Source organism: Neodiprion pinetum, chromosome 5, assembly GCF_021155775.2.
Source record: "Neodiprion pinetum isolate iyNeoPine1 chromosome 5, iyNeoPine1.2, whole genome shotgun sequence".
NCBI lineage: Eukaryota > Metazoa > Arthropoda > Insecta > Hymenoptera > Diprionidae > Neodiprion > Neodiprion pinetum.
The window spans coordinates 2,194,155-2,219,794 of NC_060236.1; the positions used below are offsets into that span (position 1 = coordinate 2,194,155).

The following is a 25,640-nucleotide window of genomic DNA, read 5'->3' on the forward strand; positions in this document are numbered from 1 at the left end:
TGTCTGTCAGTGTGTCTGTGTGTGTGTGTGTGTGTGTACGTGCTTAGGTAATTTGTAGGGGAATTTGGGAAAGCGACCCTCGTTGACGATTCTCGTCTCTTCGTTCGGAAGGACAAACGTCGATTTTGAAGAGCGGCTGTCGCTTCTTCGTTCAGAGGAAATTAAACTACGGTGGAGATTTATTACAGTACCCTGTACCTGTTGTACGAGTGTTGGTGTGTGTGTGTGTGTGTGTAGGGGGGGGGGGGGGGGGGGGATTGATTAGGTAGGGGAATGAAAATAATTAATCGGTGCCAAGTGGGATTTCTCTTACCGAGTTTCCGTAGCGTACAGGCAATGTGTATAAGAAGGCATCCTAATCACCTGCCATTTGAACTTGTAATCTTGGGATAATTGAATTTAGAACGCCCTTCTTTAGTCTACGACGTTTTACTTCCGTCCTCTTTTGCTAAGCGTATGTCACGCGTGTATATATATATATATACATATTAGGGTGGTTCAGTAAAAAAAAAAAAAATTTTAAATGTATATTTTTCGTCGCTGCTTCCTCATAAAACTGTTACTTATGATGAAAAACTCAACTTCGATTTCGCGTGGAAATATCGACGAGGATGAAAATGATTGAAAATTTTAATTTTCTCTCAATTTATTACGATGATTTTTGATACTTCAAATTTTTTCCGTTTTAAGTCAGGATAACATCGAAAATATGCAAAATTGAAGAAAATATCCAGAGACCTTTTTTTGTACTAAACATTGTTGCCTGTAAAAGAGGTCTTTTGGTATTTTTCATTTACCAATGAGATTTAATTATTTTGCGCATGCGCGATTGATTTTCAAGAGATTCTCCCGGTATATATGTGCATACCCATGACGTATTTGAAATGGTTTTACAAAGTTATTCTGGGTGTAACTTCCCTTCTCGACGTTTGGCTGTATAAATAGTAAAAGCTGGATAGGGATGAGGAGAGACACGCGTGCGAGAGATTCACTCGCGATGTAACGGATACTCTGAGAAAAAGAGAAGAGAAGATAAGCTTTTAGCTTGGTGTTAATAATTTAGAAGAATTCTCTTTCGGTTGTGGTTAAAATTTCACGAGTCATATCACATTAATCTCGTCCAGAGCTATACCTTTTTTTTTTTTTTTTATAAGAACGATCAAAAGTAACCTACCAACGCTAAGAATGAGACGTTATTATCACACCGGTAATTTTAATGCCTGTCGTAATAACGTTATTATTAATAATATAATAATAATTTTGATCGACAAGGTACAATTGTAGAAAAAAGTATATTATAAAAAGACATATCGTATCGTTCTTTTGGCATACCTTCTTTTCTTCTTCCGATCACAGTCGGAGGTGTTTCAGGCGGCGGTGGCGGCGGCAGCTGCGGCGGCGGTCGCGGGGGGCGGAGGGGCCCAACCACAGTCCCAAAATCAGGGACCCGGCGGCGAGGGAAATCCCGAGGGTAACGTCGAGGCCGCGAGTTTGGTGCCGGTAACGTCGGGCGCAACGACGCCGGCAACTGTGACGCCCGGTGCCGACCTCAAGGGACAACCTAAACGGCTACACGTCAGCAACATACCGTTCAGATTCAGAGATCCGGATCTAAGGGCGATGTTTGGGGTGAGGTTTCATACACTTAAGTCGCGTAACATGGACGCGTCGCCTACGTGTGCGTGAACATTAGGGTCGTCCTTAAAGGTCTTAAAATCGATTCTACGTAATTTGAATAATAATGTCGTAATTATTTCAGATTTTTATCTCAAGTGTAACCAGAGCTCTAAGAAGGGTGGAGTTCAACATTCAACGATTTCAGGGGCACATCAAATGTACCCAACGGATTTAGAGGAAATTTGGTCCAGGGCGGTTTTTTGAGTCGCTGATTACGAATCTCAACTCAAAATTTGAAAATTCGGAACGGCGGATCCGATATGGCGAACAAAAACCGCGAGAGTCAGTTGATATTGCCATATTGGATCCGCCATTTTGTATTTTGTAATTTCGAGTTCAGATTCATAATCATGGACCTCGAAAACCCCCGAGTACCGAGTTCTATCGAAATCAAATGACTTTTTGGATTTTGCTCCGCCGTATCGGATCCGCCATTTTGAATTTTGTAATTTCGAGTTCAGATTCATAATCATGGACCTCGAAAACCCCCGAGTACCGAGTTCTATCGAAATCAAATGACTTTTTGGATTTCGCTCCGCCGTATCGGATCCGCCATTTTGAATTTTGTAATTTCGAGTTCAGATTCATAATCATGGACCTCGAAAACCCCCCGAGTACCGAGTTCTCTCGAAATCAAATGAATTTTTGAATTTCGCTCCGCCGTATCGGATCCGCCATTTTGAATTTTGTAATTTCGAGTTCAGATTCATAATCATGGACCTCGAAAATCTCCGAGCACCGAGTTCTATCGAAATCAAATGAATTTTTGAATTTCGCTCCGCCGTATCGGATCCGCCATTTTGAATTTTGTAATTTTGAGTTCAGATTCATAATCATGGACTTCGAAAACCCCCGAGTACCGAGTTCTATCGAAATCAAATGACTTTTTGGATTTCGCTCCGCCATATTGGAACCGCCATTTTGAATTTTGTAATTTCGAGTTCGGATTCGTAATCGGCGACCTCGAAAATCTCCGAGCACCGAGTTCTATCGAAATCAAATGAATTTTTGAATTTCGCTCCGCCGTATCGGATCCGCCATTTTGAATTTTGTAATTTCGAGTTCGGATTCGTAATCGGCAACCCAAGTAAAACCCTCCTGTACCAAATTTCATCTAAATCCGTTGGGTAGGTTTGATGTACCCCTGAAAGCGTTGAATGGAATCAACCCTCTTTGAGGCACAGGTTGAAGTTGAGATAAAAATCTGAAGAAATTAGGGAGTTATTTTTGAATTATATGGAGTCGATTTGTGGGGTTAGTGGATTGAAATTCAATAATGACCTTAAGGACCACCCTACTGCACATATTTTATTCTATTATCAAATTGTTACATTATTGAATTTAAAAAACAAAAATTACCGTTCATATACCTATCATGTATTTATTAAAAATTAGTATAGGATATTAAACCATCCGGTCGAGGTGTTAATTGATTCTCGAAACTTGGCGTACACCCGCCACGATATGTTACAAAGTCGCTTGTAATGATTGAAATCCCGGAAACATTTGAAATCTCTTGTAATCATTTAAAATCCTTGAAATGTTTGGAAAATTATTGTAATCTTTTGAATTATTTAAAATCACTGAAATCTTTTGCAATCATTCGAATTCCTTGAAATCATTGAAATTCCCGGAATCTTTTGTAATACATATTCAAGTAAATATGTGCTTGTCAAAAATTATAAAGAGGTTGATATTATACATTTTGTCGCTATTTCTTTATGTTTCTTTTTTTTTTTTTCTCTTCACTTTATCGTACTTCTCGAACATTCTATTTCAAATCAAACGTACCTTACAATAATCTCTCAAGTTTACGGGGGCTAAATTGATTGGTAAAGAAAATCGGTCATTCTTCTCGCGGATAAATTCATTCATTCAATTTGATAATAATTATCGGAGGAAGAAGAATAAAGTAAACGGAGATAAAAAGAAGAAGTCGAAGTCGAACTCGAGAGCTAGAAGAGATGAAATTATATCTTTGTTCGCCTTTCGCTCCCGGGTTAAGGAAAGAAAAAAAGAAAAGAAATCACTCTCAACGGTGGCTCTATTGTGCTGTCATATAATTCGCAAGAATGATCTTTGCGCGATATCTTTCTCTCGTGCAATTAATAGAATCGATATTATATATACATGTAGATAAAGTTCATTGTTTGTGCATATCGCATGGAATAGTGTATTTTACACATGTTAAATTATTAGTGTATTAAATACGTATAAAATTGACTTGACGGAACGCTAATATCTTTGTTTCAGCAATTCGGACCGATCCTCGACGTAGAGATTATTTTCAACGAACGCGGAAGCAAGGTAAGATACTCTCGATATTATTCCTCGCCTATACTCGGCCATGTCCAACTATATTGTATATACATATCCATATGATATTGAACACACATTTAATAATACCGATACTGGTTGAAGTTATATACCGATTGACAGAATCGAACAACAAAACACAACGACGTATGATCAATTAACACTTAACACGTCCCAGGCTGAGCCAGTCGCATTTTATGTAATATACAATTAAACATATATATATATATATATATATATATATATATATGTATATATATATGTACTTACGATGTTTGCATATTGTATAAAATTTTTCCTCTTGCATTTTAATCGCTAAACGGACGCTAATTTTTCTATTTTATTTTTTTCTCCCTCGTTTTTGGTGTAACACGCTGCAGTAATAATTCGCTTCGCTTTGTTCGTTACTTATTGTTCCTATTATTTTTTTTTTTTTCAATCTTTCGTTACTTATACTGTTATTACAATACCTGTAATATATTATAACACTGAAAACGTTACGCGGTGTTTAGAAATCACTATTAATTTATTACGCACTTGTTTCTTATTTCTATTCGTCCTATTATTATTATTATTATTATTATTATTATTACAACTCTTGTACGATTACAATATTTATTTATTTATTTATTTATTTATTTATTTATTTTAAGGTTTCCTTGCTCGCTGTTCTTTTCGTATCTTTTTTTCTTTTGTTTGTTTTTTTTTTTTTTTCAATTTTTCACCGCTTTGCCATGTATAAATTATAACCTACGGCTGAAGCGATGAATAAATTTAACACAAGTATGCTGTAATTCTATCTTTTTTTTTTTCTTTGCCTTGTAATCGTGTCATTTCTTCAAACCGAACGAAAAGAAGGGGGAAAAAACAATAACAATAACAATAATTGAAAATTTCTCCTCATTATTGTTGTTATTGTTGTTGTTTATCTCGTTGCTGTTCTTGTTCTTGTTGTTGTTATTATTATTATTATTATTGTTATTGTTATTATTATTATTGTTGTTGTTATTATTATTATTACTGCTACGGCAACAGAGAGACGCGATGATCTACCGGGCGTAGATTTGTAAATAGTTTTATTACATAACGCAATCAACGACGATTTAATCTGCCGTTCGTACGTTCGATTCAACGACGATTCGTGTATTAGGTAGAATTTAATTTGCTAGCCAATTATTTAGGACCGAAGATAATAAAGCGAATTTTTTTTTTTACGCGTTCCAATCTCGAGGATATATCGAGACTTGAAACGCGACTTTTCGTGCACAATGTTGTTGTACATCATCGACAGCGGACGTAGAAATTTTAATCATTATCGCTTAAGAACAGGGATGAAAATAGGTTTTGCAATCGAGACGCGAAATCGCGCGAGTTTCATCGATTCGCGCGCCCCGGTTTCGTATAATTTGTACTGGCGAGGCTCTGGGACAAGAGGACGGGTTTTTTTTTTTTGAAATTTTTTTTCTTTTCATGTGTATATACATATATCAATCAATGTACAGTACTCGATTATTTATCTTGTTATGTACAAAATAATTGCAATTGTCAGTATGCGAATTTAGAACATGGAATTCGGAGGAATTTTCAAGCTAATTTAAGAAATAACACGGAAACGCGTGTTATACGTTTTTATTGTTGTAACACGATGCAAGGAAATTCGAGAAAATAATTACGGACACGCGAAAAACGCGAATGATGAGAGATTCCATGTTGAAAATTTGCGACGGATGCTTTTCTATTTTACAGGAAACAAAAACGCAGCGACGGTAACGACAAAAAAATTTTGTCCAATAATGCCGAATGTCGTTCTTTTATTTTTACTGTTTTCAATTTCAATTTGTTTATTTCCACGGAAATTCAACAGACACATTACAGCGTGTATCACTTTCGAGGTGTAAACATAAAATCTTGGATGGAAAGTTTCTTTTTTTTTTTTCGTTTTTTGTTGTTTTTTTTTTATCTCATCCCTCCCGCGTCTCGGCAGCAAAATATGCAAAATAACGAATCTTCGGGACAATTTCATCTGTGTTTGGTAAAATTGTTTTGCGTATTTTATTTTATTTTATTTTATTTTTTTTTTTTCCTCTCCCTTTTTCGTATTTTCACGAATACCGCAGACAGAGATTTTTCTTAGTCTTACTGCCGTCTCTTACGAAATTTTGTTTCCGTTGGTTGGAAAAAAAGAAAGAAGCCACTTTCGTCGTTACCGTCGTTGAAGTTACACGTAGTTGGTAATCGTTTACAGAAATGATTTATCATAAAATATATACAATATATACATATACTTGTGTTATTCGTATATGTATGTTACATATATATTATATACATTATGTATCATGTAGTGTCTACCAAAAACTAACGACGTTCTTATCTTCATTAGTACGCAACGCTTAGGCATACATTTATATTATCATACACACTTACGTCCATGTATATAAATATGATGCTTGTGTCGAGTTTTGAGGGGGCGGTGGGGAGGGGGGGCGTAGAATAAAATGAATCGTCTATACATAGATGTACGTGTATATTGTAAATGTATGTACGCGTAAAAAGTCACCAACTTTCCAGCTGTCTGCACTCTAAATACACACACACACACACACACACATACCTTCGTAATTTAAACAAGCTATTGCATAACGATGATTTTTGAAAATGACTCACGAACGCCGTGTATATAATTAATTAGAAAAAACGAATGATTGTTACGAAAAATTATTTGACACACTTTGTGTGAAATGGAAATTTTGTCGATAGTTCGTTTGGAAAAGTATTCGTCTACACTGAGAGAAATTTTTATTTCCGCTTACCGGTCAGTACTTGATTATTTTTTATTTTTTAACGCGATCGAAAAATATAGTTCTAGGTAGAAAATGAAAATTAGTTTTATAGACGTTACCGGAAGTTCTAGTGTCCGTTACTCGTTCTTTCTCATCGCGATCGCTGTCGCTGTACTTTCTTGCAACTGTTGCGAAAATTTAACGCTCGTGCAACGACAAATTGACGATAGAGCCTCGTTTGATTAAAAAAGTAGAGTAAACCTCGGAAACTGATTTTGCGTTGCAACAAGCAAAAAAGGATCGACGATAGCGCAAAATTGTTAGGCGTGCCTCGTTTTTCCTAATTCCAACAATATTCAAACACTTTTTTTTTTTTTTTTTTTAACGATACCCGTTTTAACGAATTTTTTCAGTTACTTTAACAAATGAAATTTTTCTCAGTGTACGTCTCTACGCTTTCACTGTATAATTCTTACGTCACATTTGCATATAGCATATACACAAACACTCGCGTATGAGAATATACGTACGTGTTCTGTACGTAAACTTTACGGTAGTACACGAATACACAGAGAGACATACAGATACAGATGCATACACATAGGTAAATTACATACATATATGATATATTATAATGAATGACCGAAAGCTTCGTCAATGTAAATGGAATGTGGCATCTATTTTTGAATTCGCTACAGCAGCATTTTGTGGCATCTCTAACGTTTGTTTCAAAAACTGTACGAATCGATTTAATGTTGAAATGTAAATCAGGTTATATGCGTAGATACGTAACGATACACGACGATGATTTATCGTTTCGTCAGAATTTGAGATTTACGGTTTTTTCACACTACCGATGTTATTGTATATAAATATATATATTTTTTTTTATTTATTTTTTCATACATATCGATGATTTGTGTTATTATAACCAATGGAATTTTTCTTTCTTTCTTTTTTCTTTCAATCCCCCCCCCCCCCCCCCCCCTTTTCATTCATACATTATGATATATTATTATTACCACAGCAATCGTAGTTTGTTTTTTAGTCAGGCTATTGCATTTTTCTATACTCTACATATATTATTGTATTACATATCACATGCCTTAAATGTATTTTACATCGTACATAGTTATGTAATATTATAGCCTTCCGCATTCTAGTTTTTTTTTTTTTTTTTTCCTTTTCTTTTGTCTTACTTTTTCTCTCTTCCAATTCAGCCATTGGTTATACGATATTGATAATATGAGATTTTGTTGTTTAATTCAAAGTTAACCGTAAACTGTAGATTCATTTTACGAACGATCTATTTAAGCATTGCTAACGCTGTTGTCAAACTTTTATTAATGTAACATTCTTGGTAATATGATGATATTGTTATTATTGTTTGTTTTTTTTTTTTTTTTAATTTTTTTATTTTACTCTGCTTTGTCCGGAAAAGTTATCGATGCGCTGTCCATTTGAATTTGATGAAACTTTTTCAAACTGTCATCCTTCTTGTGAGAAATTGTAATTTTTCAAACTATTGAAAATCGAGAACGAAATCCTGCAATGAGAAGAAAATTGTTTCGCACAAACACGAATGAAGACAACTCACTATTCACGCATACAAACATAATTACAGGTTATTTATTGTACATACAACAAGCTCGAAACATGTAAGAATTGTTATAGGGATAAATAATAACGAATCGCGATGGATTAGTTTTTTTGATTTTTCAAATTCTGCAATCATTTTTACATCGTTCTTTTATAACGCGGTTTTTTCTCGCAATTGTTTTTATTTTTAGAACAACGGTTACTCTTCCTATAATTAGAGAAAATCACACATAATATCATACACGTATAAATCGTTGAGTAGTAGCTGCTGTGCTATCGTGTTACCGTATATATTATAATATTATGTATAATAAATGCTACCGCTGTTGTTCTCCCTTCGCATTGAAATATTGCATTCTCAGTATTATTAACACATTCGCATATACCGTAATTTCGTATTTCACGATCGTAGTAAAATTTTTAGTATGAATATCAGAATTAAGAAAGAAAGAAAGAAAGAAAGAAGAAAGAAAATACCAAATAGCAATTGTTAGTATCCTTCCCTTCAATAACTGCTTAGTTTGCACATGTAGGTATTATTACATACGTACGATAATCTGTCTTTCAACTTTTATATGTTATCTTATTGTTATACTTGCCGAGAAAATATCCGTTGATTTCCTTAACAATTTCGAATAATATCTCTAGCCTCTGTTGTATTATTGCGATTAGGCACACGCATTATTATAGGTATAATATATATATTATATACGTATATATATTATGCACGCACACGCAGACGCACACGCAACACTTGCAATCGCTGAAATCCCGGTCGGTGCTTTCTAACGTAAGCCTTGATACCTAGTCGAAGAAGTCACGTGAAAGAAAGAAAATTAGACAAAAAACGAGTATCGTACAAAGAAAAGAAAATTATACATACATATATATATGTGTATATTGCGTACACGTGTACGATGATGACAATTTGCAGATTCTCATAATCGTCTGTGCGTCATCGGTAACAGAATCATCCGTCGTCTGCTATTGTTCAACCCTCTTCCAACTTCAAATGATCTTTGTTACTTCGTATGATCCCGGAAAAACCTCCGAGTATAGTAAATTTCGGTCGGAATCGTCGAATTTTGATAGTTTTATTGATTTTACAACCGCCATATTCGATCCGCCATCTTGGATTTAAATATTACAAAATTCCGAATTCAGATTCGTAATCAGCGATCACAAAAACCTCGCGAGTAACAGAATTCAGGACAAAATATTGTGTTGAAATATGTGGGACTGAAATGGTTGATGCGCATGCGCTAGAATTCGACAGCAGTTGTTTTCACAGGGTGACCAATCGTCATGGATTTTTTTCGACGAATCGTCGCCGTGTATGTAACCTGAAAAATTTTCACAACTCTCGGTGTTGAACGCAACCGCGGGTGACAAATGTGAAATTTTTTTAGGTTAATTTCACGACGGTTGGTCAGCCTGGCAAAACAACTGTTCCCGAATCGCAGCGTATGCGTATTAAACCGTAACAAATGACGAACGATTCTGTCGATGGATAAAATCACTCTGTTTTAAAGTGTAAATAATTAATTTTACACGTGGTGAAAACGATGATCGTTTATATACGTATATATGTATGTGTAAAAAAGATTGATACAGTTATTTTTGTATATCACATACATACCGGGACAATCTGTTGAAAGTTGAAAACGAACCGCGCAAGCGCGAGTTTTATCGGCTGTTCGCGCAGGCTGGCCAACCCGAGTTTTCAGCCGTCAAACTCTTTCCGCCGGCGACGTGGTTCCTACGAATTTTCGAGGTTAGGATCTCGAACAATCGAGACGGCGACTCGGAAAGGTTTCGGAAGCATTTGTCGTCGGGGCGGAAAGTCGATTCTTCGAAGAACGGTCGGAACTCGACGCTTACGCTCTTTGAAAATTCAAACGCAGACATTTTGCGTAGGTTGGCCCGCCTGCGTCGCGGACAAGAATATCGCCGCGGGAACGTTTCGCCGACCAATGAGATTTGATCATTCGGCGCACGCGCGGTTCATTTTCAAGTTTCGAGAGATTCTCCCGGCATGATAGGTCGCACTTCGTTGTTTCTTGATTTGTTATTCGTACACACACGTGTATGGTATATGTGTGTAATATCATGTGAATTGAATATCGGATGCACGATGACTCGAATCAATTATCACCTGTATCTACATTATATGCAACTGGCAACTCGCAATCGTAGAATATTATTAGGTATATTATACACACATATAGGTATAATATACATATAAATCGCTATTATATCACGTTATTATGAACAAAAATTACACTCGCACAAAGACATTTTCAGTTATATAATCTATGCATATTTCACATTACTTCAAGGGGTTTAAAATATAATTGGATCGTTTTCTGTTTCGCTGTTTTCTGGTTTAAAAGCAAACAAAAAAATATAATGAAACAATAATCTAGTCAAACAACTGAGTTAGGATACGATGAAGAAATTATTATTCAAATATTTTTAACAATAAATAGAAGATGGTTAATTGAATAATGTTACCTTTTTCTTTTTTAACGGTTCAAACGGTTTACGCACTTCGGTTTTCTGCTTGTGGTGCAGCAGCTGCGGTTTATACCTCTTGCAGAGAGAAAGAGAGAGGGAGAGAGAGAGAATTGCTTTTGTCAAGATCCGCTAAGTGTACTGGAATTCGTTCCAGCTGTATATTATCACGTGTTTTTTACGATTGCTCAATTGACCGTGACTTTTGCCTGATCGTACCGAATATAACCTATTATACGTTGCACGTCATCAATATACGTAACACTACGTATGTACGTTATACGTATAATCGGTAAAACAGAGTAGCCACACACAAGGAAACAATAGAAAGTCTAGAATTGTCGGGAGATTTTTAATTTGGTAGTGAAAGGAAAGTGAAAATATATCAGTTTTCTATCATGGGAATTGGAAATGATTTTTTGATGTAACAAGTTTACTTTTTTACCTAGAGAAAAGAAATTGGCTTAAACTTGCGTTTTTTCTACGTTGTTATAATTTTCTTAAATTCGAAGTTGCAATTTTAAGTCGAGCCCAGAGTTAATAAGCCGAACTATTTAGGTTTTAGTAAGTTACTGGAACTGGGAAAATGGGGGAAACTGGGTTTTAGGTTTTGAAAAGCTGGAAATGTGATGAATTTTTTTTTTCTCAAAACCTTGTGGCCACCCTGTATAATGTATATTTTAGCGAAACGTACTTCGTTTTTTTTTTTTTTTTTCCTGTTGTTTTTCGTTGCCTCATTTACTTACTCGCTTACTTTGCACCCTTGGTTTATATCCAAGGTACTCGCCTACTTTCCTCTGAAACACACACGTCTGAATGTAGGCTAATTGTAAGACACGTGAAAAAGTGCAGGCAGGCAACTGCTGCAACTCTGACGGATTATTATCGTTATACATGTACAGTTGACGCTTCACGCTCTCGCGTTATTAAACCGCGATGGCGTGAGATCGCGATCTATACTTGTAACAAGGAAGTATAATTATAATGTGGATATCAGTTTTTATCGTAGAGAAACACAGAGAGAGAGAGAGAGAGAGAGAGAGAGAGAGAGGGAGGGCGAGGAAGAAAAACGAAGAGAAAAAGAAAGAGAGCAGTCATTTTCCAATCAGCATAATTTACTTTCTCGGTTAAAAAAACGCGACCGAGTCTTGGAACGAAAATCCCCGTTTGAAGAGGATCCGTGGGAATGAGAGAAAATAAAGAATAGAACGAAGACGACTATTGTTTATATTTTTTATTTTTTTTTTAAACCTCGTTGTGAGGAAATTAGGAACGAATCGAAAAAGGAAATTATTATTTTCACCTCACAATTAAACAAAGTATCGCGCGATTTTTTTTATTTATTTTTACATCGTAACACATTCGATGTACGAATTCATTCGGTTCTCAAATTATTGTTCGTCTCTTATCTCAAGGTAATATATCGAGTCAGTTGAATTCGGTACGATCATGTAAACGAACGCGAAGGAAAATTCGACAGGTTTACGATTCGGGTAAATTTTAACAACACGACACGAACAACAAGTGCACGTAGATTTATACATAAAAATATGACGTATTGGGTGTTTTTTTTTTTTTTCTCTCTCTCTCTTCTTGCCGGATAGGCGATTACTTACGTCGTAGGATTTCATCGGCACGCTTCGCGTTACTTTTACCGCAGGGATTGTTTCGGCAGTTACTTGACACCGATTTTTGGAAACCTCTCGCGTGAAACGCCTTTCAAACGAAACAACTTTACGCGATCGCACGATTATATCCTCCCTCATCCAATTTAAGCCTCTACCCACTTTTTTATTTCATCGTTTTTCCCTTCCCACTCGCAACTTCTCGCCAAGTGTATAATATATTTACATGTGTAATAGAATGAGTGGAAAAAAAAAAAAAAAAAAAAAAAATGGACCATTTTTTGGTTTTTTTCAAAATTCAAGACGTCAAAGTTTCAGCTCTTAACGTGTTAATATTTAGATGTGCATAAGCGCGATTTTCTATTTCCCATTTAAATAACTTTTTTTCTTTTGTTTTTGATTTTTTCATCAAATATGGAATTTTGTAACTCGTCAACGCGTCAGCTGATACTGATAAGACTGGAACGTTTATTCGTAGGGAATTGAACGCTCCGCAAAAAAGGTCTCTTGTCGTTTTATGATAAATAATCTATTCTGTCAAAAGCTATTCAAGGTCCTTTGTTGAAATTGTTAATTACGTGAAATATCTTTCTTCTTTTCATTTATCGATCGCGAGTTGCTTCTATTTTATTTTTCTGGTCCCTTCCTACGTAGAAAACTGTTTCAACACGCGTGGCGAGAATTGGGGTGAAATTTTCGTCTGAATTTAGTTGAACTTTCGTTAATTTTTTCAGTATAATCAGTTATCATCGGTATTTTACGCTCTTTTTTCTTTTTATTTTTCTTTTTCTTTTTTTCCTCATCAACGAATCGTATTCGCAATTCGCGTTACTTTGCCACCCGACGATCCTTTCGTTTAACTTCGTCCGATCATCCTATGATTCGTTTATGTTCCTATTTATCCGATACGTCGAGAGGGCGAAGACGGAATTAATTTTTCAACCCTGTGGGAGAAGTAAAAATCGTTTGCGAGAGTGCTTTTGAAAATAATAGGATTATTCGGAGAGAGAGAGAGAGAGGGGGGGGGGGGGGGGGATCTATGGAGAGGACGTAAAAGCCGGAGTATAATTGAGTTTCCTACACAATTGAGTGAGAATCACGTCAAGAATATATATATATACATATATTGATTTTTTTTTTTTAAACTTTAATTGTTGCGAAAATTTTTGAAGATCTCGGCGTTTGATATTGAAAATTTTCATTTTATTAAAAATGATCTCGATGCAATCGAACGAATCAAGTCGGTGTGATCTGAATATGGAACGATAGAAAAAAATTCACTCACGATTAACGAAGTGCACAAAATTTATATACATTTTATACCGCAGAAAGATACGACAAAATTGCTGGATCGTTTCTTATTTTGTATCACGTTCCTTAGTTCAGTTTCGTCGGAACACGATTAAAAAACAGGTGAAATTCAGGCGTTTAACGTTCGTGTAAGCAGGTTGAAGATAGAATATAACCGCGGATTCAGAAAATCAAAACCTCGCGATTCTCGCCTTTTTATACGTACGCAATCATCACACATATGCAAACACGCACGTTCGCAATCAAACACACAGATTAACCGTTTACAATTCAGACACGTTATGACACATTCAACAATAATGTCATAGGCATAATAACAAGTGATGAGCAGGCAGTTAAGTGTTGATTGAACCAAAAGATAGAGAAACATGAAACGTGCATCCAAATAATCCCCACCTGTAACGCAAAAATTATCTTCCATTATATATATATATGTATATATGCACACATTTATATACATTTACGTGCAATATTTTTTCTCACCCCAGTTATATATTTCACCTTTCACGTTTTCGGAGAACGAGGAAAAATTTTTACACTCGCAAGAAAACTGCGACGAAAATAGGAAAAAATTAGAGAACGGTTGATTTTTTTTTTTTTTTTTTTTCTTTCTATTTACCCGTTCGTTAATACGTGGATATATTTTTTGTATATGAATACATGTACGTATATATATATATATATATGTATAATGACATGAAATGACACGACATGATATGATTACGAGAGATGATTAATGTGACCATGACCATGATTTTATCATATTTATATACTTATTTGTTGCACGTTGTTTGGTGCGTCTCCGTATATAAAAAACACAGTATGAGGCACGCCTCGCTGTCTCTCCCATTATTCGTCCCTCGCCCATCCTCGCCGTTTGACACGATTTAAAGAAAAGACGCAACTTTCAAGCTAAACTCTCCCCGATCTCGTTGTTCAATCAACGTCGTTATCGTACGTTGAATCATCATGCGTCACAACTCGCAAGCAGTAACGGAATTACCCCTCACACGTTGCGACTAAGAGAACGGGACAGAAAAAAAGATTTAAAAAAAAAAAAAAAAAAAAGAGTCGCGGTGTTTTTTTTTTTTTTTTCTTCATCCCATTTCCTTTTCCTTATCTTCGACACTCCCTTCGAGTTGTCAAACGAGGAACGGCGCGGCGAGGGGCGTGGAATGGAGGGGTTTTGGGGGGTGGGGGTGGGGAGTACATACGTAACGACAATCATACAGTATCAAATTAATCGTATTAACCGTAAAATGTTATTAATAATGATAATGATAATGATGATAATGATGATAATGATAATGATAATATGATAACGACGAACAGCTATGTATAAAATATTAGAAAAGAGGCAGCGGTGCGCGCGGCAATCTGTAAGTTGAGTTTAATGCATGTTGTTTTGTCTGTCCTTGCATGCAGGGATTCGGTTTTGTAACATTCGCAAATAGTGCAGACGCGGACCGGGCACGCGAGAGACTTCACGGCACCGTGGTTGAGGGCAGAAAGATTGAGGTGTGCATGAATTCTTATACTTATATATAAATACGCATATATACACGCACACACACACTACACACACACACACACACACACACACACACACACACACGCACAGATTCTTATTGTTATATATAAATAATTGAAACGAATTACACACACGTGTGAACGTGTGCGTCGTGAGTGCGTTCGTATGCGTGTGTGTGTATGCATATCGTGTGATGATAGTGATAATATACGTACACACACACACACACACGCGCACGCCACGCACGCACGCACGCACGCAACATACATCGTACATACCTTGTTGTATCTTTAATTAATTTTTACGTTTAATACGATCGTCGTGGACGAGAGAGGAGAGGTAAAAAAAAAAAAAAACAAAAAAAAAAAATAACAAACGTAAACGAAAAACGAACAAACGATTAATTGCTCACGCATCTTTATCCGATCGATTATCTAATTTTTCATATCGTCAAAGTTGGTATTTTTAATTTTTTTCAATCTTTTATTTTTATTTTTTTCCCCCCTATTCTCGAATCGCCGTTCGTTCGTTTATATACGTGTATATATATATATATATACATATATGTATATGTATGTATATATATTTACATATTATACTATGTGACACGATACGATTTTGATTAGAATTATCCTCTATCCGTTTCATAATCTATATATATATTCTATATATACATATATGTATATAGAATAATAGAAAACCATCGAAGGAAAATGAGTATGGAAAAATCGTCGTGTTTATGTAAATATATGTTTAGAATATTTGTGTGTGTGTATACAGGAAAAATAATATATATATATATATATATATATACATATATATATATATACACACACATAAAAATCACGCACGTACCTTTGCTATGAATATACAATTACATGTACATGTATATAATACTACACAATATCATGCATATATATATATATATATATGTATGAATATATATATATGTATGTATTAAATACGATCGATAAGCCCGTATGTTGTTATCATAACTTTTACGTATACATGTATCGTATATGCATGCGCGGGTACGTCGATATGCTCGTAATATATATACACGGAGAGGTGATGGACTTTATTTATTTATTTCTTTTTTAACACAACGAAGTAAGGCTTCGAATTGAGATTCAAAACTGAAAGAAGACGAGAAAAACTTGAAAAAAAAAAAGAAGTAACAACATGCGTGCAAAAATTCTACGCATTATGAGTAATAACTTATCCTTGGCGAAAGATTGGCTTAATTTTGTGATAAACTTGATGAAGAAGAAGAAGAAGAAGAAGAATACCTTTAACAAGTTATACGAGTGTCAAAAGTGAAGATTATTAATCGAAGAAGTTAATGAAGGAGTGAAGTTTGTGAATACAATTTAAAAAAAAAAAACAAAAACTAAAAATACATAAATAAATAAATAAATAAATGTGGTCTCCTTTTTTTTTTTTTTTTTTTTTTACTAAATTGCCGATCGTTGATTTGTCGTTTGTTCCTTATGTTTTGCCTCAATCGCCAAGGATATGATTTTTTTTTTTTCTTTTTTTTCCCCGCGCTACATCTGTAGAGTTTTTATCCAGAGTAAATTAAAATCATGGATACGAATGGCAGAGCAGACAGTTGGTAAGAAATTTAAATTAAGAAAAGAAACAAGTGAAAACAATCATCTTTGATCTTAAAAAAATGATAACTTGACGAGAGATGGGGGGAGAAGGAGAGAGAGAGAGAGAGAGAGAAAAAGAAATGAATTTTACAAGTAAGAAAGTAAAACGAGCGTGAGATCGTATCTGGTGTATCAAAATATATCGTGAAGTAAATAACGACGAGTAAATGGAAAGGAAAAAAAAAAAGAAAAAAATCCGACCAATATCGGCGAGGATTAAATGAAAAAATTGTTAATGAAAAATTACCACAAGTTTCCGGACTTAGCTTACGCATCGTAATAATTTATATACGTTGTGTCGTCTTAATTTTTGCTCCCCTCGTTTGTAGAGATGTGCGCCTGTCCGCTGAATCTGCGAGATGAACTCGTGCGAGTGTGGGAAAACAAAAAAAAACAAAAAAACAAAAAAAAAGAAACAAAAAAACAAATCAACAAACCGTCGATCGATAAGATCGATCGAGAGAAAGACAGTTTTGTGCGGTAGAAGGTAATCGATTGAAAAAAATAAAACGAGTAAACGTCAAGGATCACGATGTCAGCAAACTGTAACAACAAAGCTAAATAATGAAACGAAGTAAAATGAAAATGAAAAACAATAAAAAAAACAAAAACAAACAAAAAAAACAAACGCTAAAAATTAAAATGACGACGAGAAATAAAAAGAGAGAGAGAGAGAGAGAGAGAGAGAGAGAGAGAGAGAGAGAGAGAGAGAGAGAGAGAGAGAGAGAGTGAAAGAGAGAGAGAGAGAGAGAGAGAGAGAAAGAGACAAAGACATCGACACACAGACAATACTCAGTGATCGGCCTCACGGTGTGTCAGAAAAAGGTAAGATCGCCGAAAAGAATGTTCGCTCTCTCTTATTGAACACAGATTTGATGAAAAAAAAAAAAAAAAGAAAATAAATTAATAATATTAACGATGGAAAAAAAGAAAAAAATGAAAGAAATATACTTCAACAATTTTATTTATACAAGAATTGACGTTGTTATTTTTTATTTTTATTATCGCTGTAATATTATTGGTATTATATTGTTACGATTTAGTGTTTAGTATCGTCATTGTCGTCATTGTGTCTATATTTTAATCATTTTTTTTTTTTTTTTTCGTCTCTTCAATTCTTTCGATCAGGACGTTCTTGTTTTTTTCGTTTTCTTTTCCTCTTCCGGAGAAAAAGAAAAAAAAAAGAAATGCAAACTTCTAGAACTCTACAGTACAATAAGTACAACATTCATTTATTGCTAGTCGGTCGAAAATCGCGCGAAAAAATTTACTTAGGTAAATTTTTTCCATTCATCCGCTGCACGTGGATTGCAAAATTTTACAAAGACGTGTTTCCCATTTACAATAATAAACAGGGATGAAACTGCAATTTGATTATTAAATGTTGTTCTTAATTACAACATAAGGCTTTATGATTCACAGCTGTCGATCTGATGATATAAATTTGTGTTCGCATAAATTAGAGAGAGATTATTAATGTTTATGTGCTCGTATTACGGATACATATGTATCATGTTTTATTGTATTTATAATGTACCCAAGGAAAAATTTATCCACCGTAATTTTTCTTTCACGTATACCAATACATATATATATAATATATTATATATATATATATACACACAACTGTGCAATTTCGTCGTTCAATTTCCGGAACCACGATGATATTAAAAATGTGCTGATCAAGGCCGTTGATACAATTTACGGTGGGAATGAAAATTGCTCAGCGATTAGATTTGGAAAATAGAAAGTTGCGAAGCTTGCGTGCCCGCGTGGGAAATTAATTGGACAACGATTATTCACTGATATTTTTTATTTATTTATTCATTTATTTATTTATTATTATTATTATTGTTAGTTTATCAGATTCAGCCAATTTGTTTTTTTCTCCATCTTTAAGCGTTCGTAGTTCCGTTTTTAATAAGAAGAGAAAAGAATTAACGTACGGATTAGTGTTGTTGGAATAAAAAATAATCGCACAGCGACGAAAGGAAATTTTTTTTTTTTTTTTTTTTTTTTTTTGTTTTTGGAAAAATACAAGAGACTCGAAGGGAAAGGAAAATTTTTACCCCTCGAGATGAGAAAAGTAGACGCGAGGAAGGGAGGTTGTCGAAAGAAGTTACACACCGTCACATTCTTTTCGACCGTGTCACGTTTCCGCGATACTCGTAAATTTCTCTTAAACGTGCCGCAGTTTCTTCTTCACGAGGAGCTCTGAATTCCTGGGGGAGGAGTGGGGAAAAAAAAAAAAAAAAAAGGAACAAACAGAATGATAAAAATGGAAAACGTGGGATGTAACTTCCGTTGGAAATGAAGGGTTCCGTACAGAGGCGTAAATTAAGGGCAAAGCGAGCCAAAGAAGTAACGACCGCTTCCTTTTTCACCCTTACCTTTTATCATTTTTCTTTTTTATGCAATATCTTTTCTCTCCTTTACCTCGGGATCACGTTTCGTACGAGGGGGAGAAATATTATAGTCAGCAAGGGTGAAGAAGGTGAAGTAATACGAAAAGCTTTACTTTGATTGCAGGTATAACAAAGCGAGATGAAAAATTGTCGTAATATATTTTCTCTCCTTCCTTCCTTTTGTCAGTTGGTCGAATTAAAATCTAGGTCAAATTATACGTAGATTATGTTTGAAGAAAATTCGATTAAAATAACATCACACGATTTGAATTCTCTCGATATTCCAGTGTTGAAATCGTTTGCAATGATAATATTTTCTCTTATCGGGGAGTTTGAAATCTTCTTTTTTTTTTATTATTATAACTATTCTTGCACAAAATTGAAAACAATAACTTTTGAGACGGTATAACGAATTATAAGTAATTAAACAAGCTCTCTCTTCATGTTAAACTTGTTACACGGGTCTAGGTTAGGACCTCAAACACCCGAAACTCTCTCGCGTTTATTCCTAGAGCAAATATTTGTCTTGCCAAAGTCAATTTTCTTCCTTCATTTTTCCACCCCCCCCCCCCCCCCCCCCCCCTCTCCTTTCTTGCTTCAAGAATTTATAAGCGAATGGCTTAGGTTAGGTTGGATTAGATTAAATGAAAATGTTGGGTTACGTTGAATGAGAAAATTTTCAAAACACGTAGCTATGTTAGGTTAGGTTTGCTTGTAGATATCTTTTAATATACGCAGGGTGACGACGTCAAACCGGGAAATGAGGAAATATTTAATCTTTGGACAATTCGGGCGAATTCTTCAAATACTCACCAAAGTCAAGGAAAATATTGGAAAAATACGAGTGTTTTTTTTTTTTTTTTTGTCAAAATTATCTCAGTTCTGTAAATAATAATTAACGATAAATTAAATGTCGAGTCGTTTGACACTGGAGAAATAATTTCACGATTTTCACTTCGAAGTAACTTAATTTTGCTTAATTTTATCTCAATTCTCTACGTGTTACGTTGAACAGCATATTTGCGGAAAAAAATGTTTGGGAATTTTTAGAAAATGGATTTTGGAATTCCACGTCATCCTGATTACGTGTTACGCGATATTCCGGACGTTCAGATACGACAGCCAGTGAAATTCAGGTAACTAGGAAAATTATTCAACAGTTGTAAAGTCTTCGTTAAATCTTTTATACGTAACGCTAGCGTGTTTTACGCGTTTTTCCACGCTTCTTTTCCCCGTACGCAAAGTACCACCGCTCAATACCTTCAAGTCCTAGGAGTTGAAAAGTGGCACTTTCCGTACTCCGCGCATGCGCCGTAGCTGAAAAATCCGACGTCACGCTATCCTAACCTCAATTTCGTGCCACGTGAAAAACCGCGCGACACACTCTTGGCAACAATGAAGCAACTGTTTTTTCGACTCGCGTATTTTCGATACTCGTTTCCGGCTCGCGTTACAAATCAAAAAAAAAAGAAAAAAAAAAAAATACCCAGTTCCCCTCCTCGTTACGCAATGTAATATTCCACCGTGCTCCGAGGCTGCGCCGAGCAAAGATTCCTACCCTCGAAAATCGCAACCTTTTCCAAGGCAACGACGAGCAGAGACGCTTGCGTCATGTCGGGGGCTGATCGATATACGAAAGCTAGAGAGAGAGAGAGAGAGAGAGAGAGAGGAGGGGGAAAAGAGGCTTCCGACATTCGTTAGCGGCTCTCTACCGTAAGATGAATAATAATCGTCGTACCTGCGACATGATTTAGCCAACTTATCGCAACCTTCGTTCGCCTCTACGTACAGCTATTGGATCGTAATTCCACCATACCAAAACCCACCTAACCTAACCTATTCTCATCGGGAAATTCTTCCTTCAGCCTATGTTTCTTCATCTCCATAAATTTGACTTGCTAAGGACGATGTCGAGGACGAGGATCTACCGCTTCTTGCCCGTTTCTTGCCCGCTTCTCTCTTCTTATTCACCGTCGAGTAACAACAACTTGTGCAACGTCCGCCTGCCGGACATAACCCATAAAATTTGAACCAAAATTATGCGCACGTTTGCCGCCGGGACCTCGATAACTTTCCTCCGACATGGGCAGGGGGGGGGGGGGGGGGGGGGGGGGTGCGAAATCCGTCGGAATTGCGAGCTAATCGAGACCGGAATTTATCTCCGATCCTCTGTCTGGTAATTTATTAAATCACCGTATACGAGCACATTAAACAATTCACGTTAATGGTTTTCGCGAAAGTTTATGCAATTCACGTGAAAAACAGGCGACTGCCGGCTATGCGATTGGCAGCGAAATTGCATCGGAGAGATGATATTTTTTGTATTATTCCTGGAAAGAAAAAGGAGAAGAAAAAAAAAAGAAACAAAACATCGAAGAAATTGCGCGAAACCGAAACGAAATTGGATGAAATCGGTAGAGTGAGAGTAAAAAAGAAAAAGAACAAAAACGTATGCGTTAGTATAACTGTGTATATATATATATATATATACAAATATACAAATATTTTTATCAAGAATTTTATTTCTTTTATTTTTACTCAAGCATCCTGCGCGAAGATAATTATTATTGTATCGTTCAGGATGGATTGTTATTACGTGTTGAATGCAGTTCCTACGTATTTGCCTACGTAATATAGTATCGTATTTATTCAACGATGTAAAATCTAAACTCTATAATTTAATTGATTTCGAAGTTTTTTTTATTTTATTTTTTTTTTTCATTCGTCACTGCAACGGACGTGCGAATTTCACTAACGATTTGCAAAAATTTAAATCGACTTGCGTCCAATTATTAACGACATATATGTATATATACATTTTTATTTACATGAATTTGAAATATTTTTATTCGTATTTCGTCATCTTTCCAGCCTTTCGGTTATTTCTTATCTTTGTTTTTATACTACATCTTCTCGCTCGTTTGCAAATATAATTGTAATGAATAATGAATTATTATTATTATTATTATTATTACTCAGTATTCGGCAAATCGAATTGAACTGCATTCGGCAACGTTTTTAGTTTCGTATTCTCCGACTTGGATAAGAAATGAGTCGTCGTAACGATGGTAAATAATATTCTTACGCATCAATGATCCAAAGATTTGATTTTGATAAACGATAACGTAGAAATTGTTATTCAAGTCACGTTTATTACAATGTAAGAACACTTTTTTTTCTTCGGGGCAAGAAACTTTTTATAATCTCTATATTTTTTTTTCCTGTTTTTTTTTATTTTTTTTTTTTTTCGTCGACACCTTGCCACCAAAGTCGGAGAGTGCGGAATTTTTATTTTACTCGTGCAGAATCACGAAGAGCAAGCCGAGCGAACGTTTCTCGAATTTTCTTCGTAACGTTTCATACTTTGAGAATTTTATCGTCGCCATGCAGTCTTCCGCGTAAGTCTTTCTCACTAAGGATTTACGTCATTCTTGTTATTCCCGTTATTCCTCTGGCAGATACGCGTTATTCTTTCTTTCTTTTTTTTTTTTTTTTTTTTTATACTTCCACTTCTTGTGAAGGGGAGAATTTAAATTCGGGAAACGTACCGACTCGAAATCTCGGAAACTGCAGCTCTGCACACACCGAATGAATATTGTATCGAATTAGATTTGTTGTTATTATTACTCTACGCGATATTTTACCTCGTATTTTCAAATATATACGATTATCTTTTACGTCTGAGGGGAAAAGAAAATGAATATGAATATGAAGAGAGAAATAAAAAAAAAAAAAAAAAATGCGTTATTTAAGACTTTTTCGATACAAGACAAATTCAGTGTTTTCGAAAATTTTTCGTATTACACTTGTTTATTCGTTACAGTTATACGTTACTCGTGATTTGAATTTAATTTACTCAATTATTAGACGCGTTTGAAAAGATGAGGTAAAAAAAAAAAAAAAAAAAATTCAAAATCACAGGCGAACCTACAATCACGTTTTTTTTTTTTCTTTTCTTTTATTTTTTCGTTTCTTTCACTTCAGCTATAATAGATTAGACATTGTACAGGTCACGACGTATAATGACACGTTTCAAGATTTTTCAAAACTATACGTGATTGTACGTTTTGTAATTATTAGTATTACTATTGTTACTATTGTAATAACAATTATTATTATTTATACACAGTTGTTAAATACACACAGGATTTACCCACGGCTTGTGAAATTGACCGGAACATCTTTTTTCGCAATTCATTCTATCGCATGATTTTTTTCCTAAAAATAATTGGTACGTGGAAAAAAAAAAAAAAAAATAAAACAAAGTAAAATAAAATGAAAGAAATGCGAAATACCGAAAGTTTCGAGCGTTTCTTTCAATCTTTCAACTTTTCCCCGACAATTTCTCAACGATCGTGCGTCGACTCTTTGTAATGACAAAAAAAAAAAAAAAACAAAAAACTAAAAATTAAAAAAATGATAGAACACGATCACATTCATCCATCAACGGCGACGAATAACTGATTTTACTAATACTGATTCGTTAACTGTTCAGGTGAACAACGCCACAGCGAGAGTCCAGACGAAAAAACCACCGACGGTGCCGAACGGTAGGATTTTTATATAATGTTTTCACTATTATTCTATCATATGATAACGATGCAAAAGTATGGAATGGAAAAACTATCCTAATACGCATTTTTTATTGGAACGAACGAGTTTTTCATTCTCACAGCCGTCATCGTCATGGTCATTGTTATTATCGTCATGTCCGATTTATCTATTTTTTTTTTTTACGTATTTAGAAACTTGAACCGAGTCGTTGGTAATTTTCACCGAATTCCCTATTCCAATCCTTGAATCCTTAATAATAAATAACGTCGTTGGTATTTAAATACAAATTTAATTTTTTTTGCACTTGCAATTTTTCCCGATCAAACTAATTTTTTTTTGTCTTTCTTCTCAATCATCGAATTTTGTAGCAAATACTCGATTGTAGTAAATGTGGGCGATTCAGCACGATTTAATCGTATAACTAACGAGCTGTGATATTTTTCGAGAAGAAAGTTTTTTTACGGGGCTGAAGGGAGAGGGAATAAAAAAAAAAAACAAAAAAAAAAAACAAAAAACTAAAGTTAAAAAAGTCGACGAAACGTTTCGGAGTTTCTAAAATGTTTTTCTTCTCCTCGCAGCCGACGAAACTTTTTTTTTTTTTTTTTTTTTTGTTCTCACCTCTCGACGCAACCTGCAAAGTATAATATAGGTGTAATAAGAACTCTACGACGAGTTTGCCGGGTTACAAAGTTTTTCCGAGGCTCTACTCTTGTAGGTTCGGTTTTTCCCCCTTTTTGTTTTCTTTTTTTTCCCTTTTTTCCCCCTTCGCCGCCGGTTGTGCGAGACTTAATTTGTCGCAGGTGACGGCGCGTTGCCGCTCATATTTGCCGGCTGCCGACAACAAAAAACAAAAAACAAAAAACAAAAAAGAAAGAAAAAACGAGAACGGGAAAAAAAGCCAATCTAGCAACTTGGCCCGTTCAACTTCTTATTTTCTTCGACAAATTTTCCTCTCCCATCCGTCCGAGAAAAATAAGGAAAGAAAGAAAGAAAGAAAACAAAAAGCATTCTCTTGGGTTTGCCACTTGCTATTTTATTGCCTGTAACTTACGGTAGTGGTAGTAGTGGTTGAGGAGGGTCGTTCGGATGGTATGAAAAGTTTTTTTGTCTTTTCTTTCGTGAAAAATTTTTCATTCGCATTACGCGTAAGAAATATGAAAAGAAGTTTAGAAACAGCGTTGAAAGAATTGTTGATAACGTGTTTTTTTTTTCTTTTTCTTTTTTTTTTCTAGATCACAGGCCGGTTTGTGGGATAAATTCATTAATCAAGCTGATTGCGAGATGTCTAATTCACCCGAATTTTTTTCCCCATCCGTTTGTCGAGGGAGGGAGATGCAGTGTGCATGATTTCAATATTTTTGCGTTTTTCTTCTTTCACCAATTGCCATTTTTCACCCAAAATCATATCGCGATGACAAGATTGGAAGAAAATAAAAAAAAAACAAAAACGAGTTCAGTTGTTTGCACACGAGACGTAATATTTGTAACTGAGATACGAAAATCGTTGAAACACTCGGTATAAAAAGCGTCTCTTTTCCGTCCTATTTTCAGCCTTCTCGCTGTGATTCTTGAGCTGATACAATCAGCGAAGACGGAAAGGTGACGGAATTGGTGGACGGACAGAGTGTGTGTAAAAGAGAGAGAGAGAGAGAGAGAGGGAGGAAATTAACAGT

The 25,640-nt window shown here is 35.2% G+C and overlaps 1 protein-coding gene across 18 annotated transcripts in view; it reads left to right on the forward strand.

Annotated features, from left to right (window-relative positions):
• Nucleotides 1–25,640, forward strand: part of LOC124220674 (RNA-binding Fox protein 1) — a 125,925-nt gene that overhangs the window by 67,633 nt on the left and 32,652 nt on the right. For 15 of the 18 annotated variants that reach the window (XM_069135880.1, XM_069135884.1, XM_069135886.1 and 12 more), the window contains 4 exons: nucleotides 1,357–1,629; nucleotides 3,931–3,984; nucleotides 15,248–15,340; nucleotides 23,909–23,963. In XM_069135880.1, the coding sequence (XP_068991981.1) occupies nucleotides 1,357–1,629; nucleotides 3,931–3,984; nucleotides 15,248–15,340; nucleotides 23,909–23,963 (475 nt within the window). The remainder of the gene's footprint in view (nucleotides 1–1,356; nucleotides 1,630–3,930; nucleotides 3,985–15,247; nucleotides 15,341–23,908; nucleotides 23,964–25,640) is intronic. The other 3 variants (XM_069135888.1, XM_069135887.1, XM_069135881.1) reach the window with 2 other exon arrangements.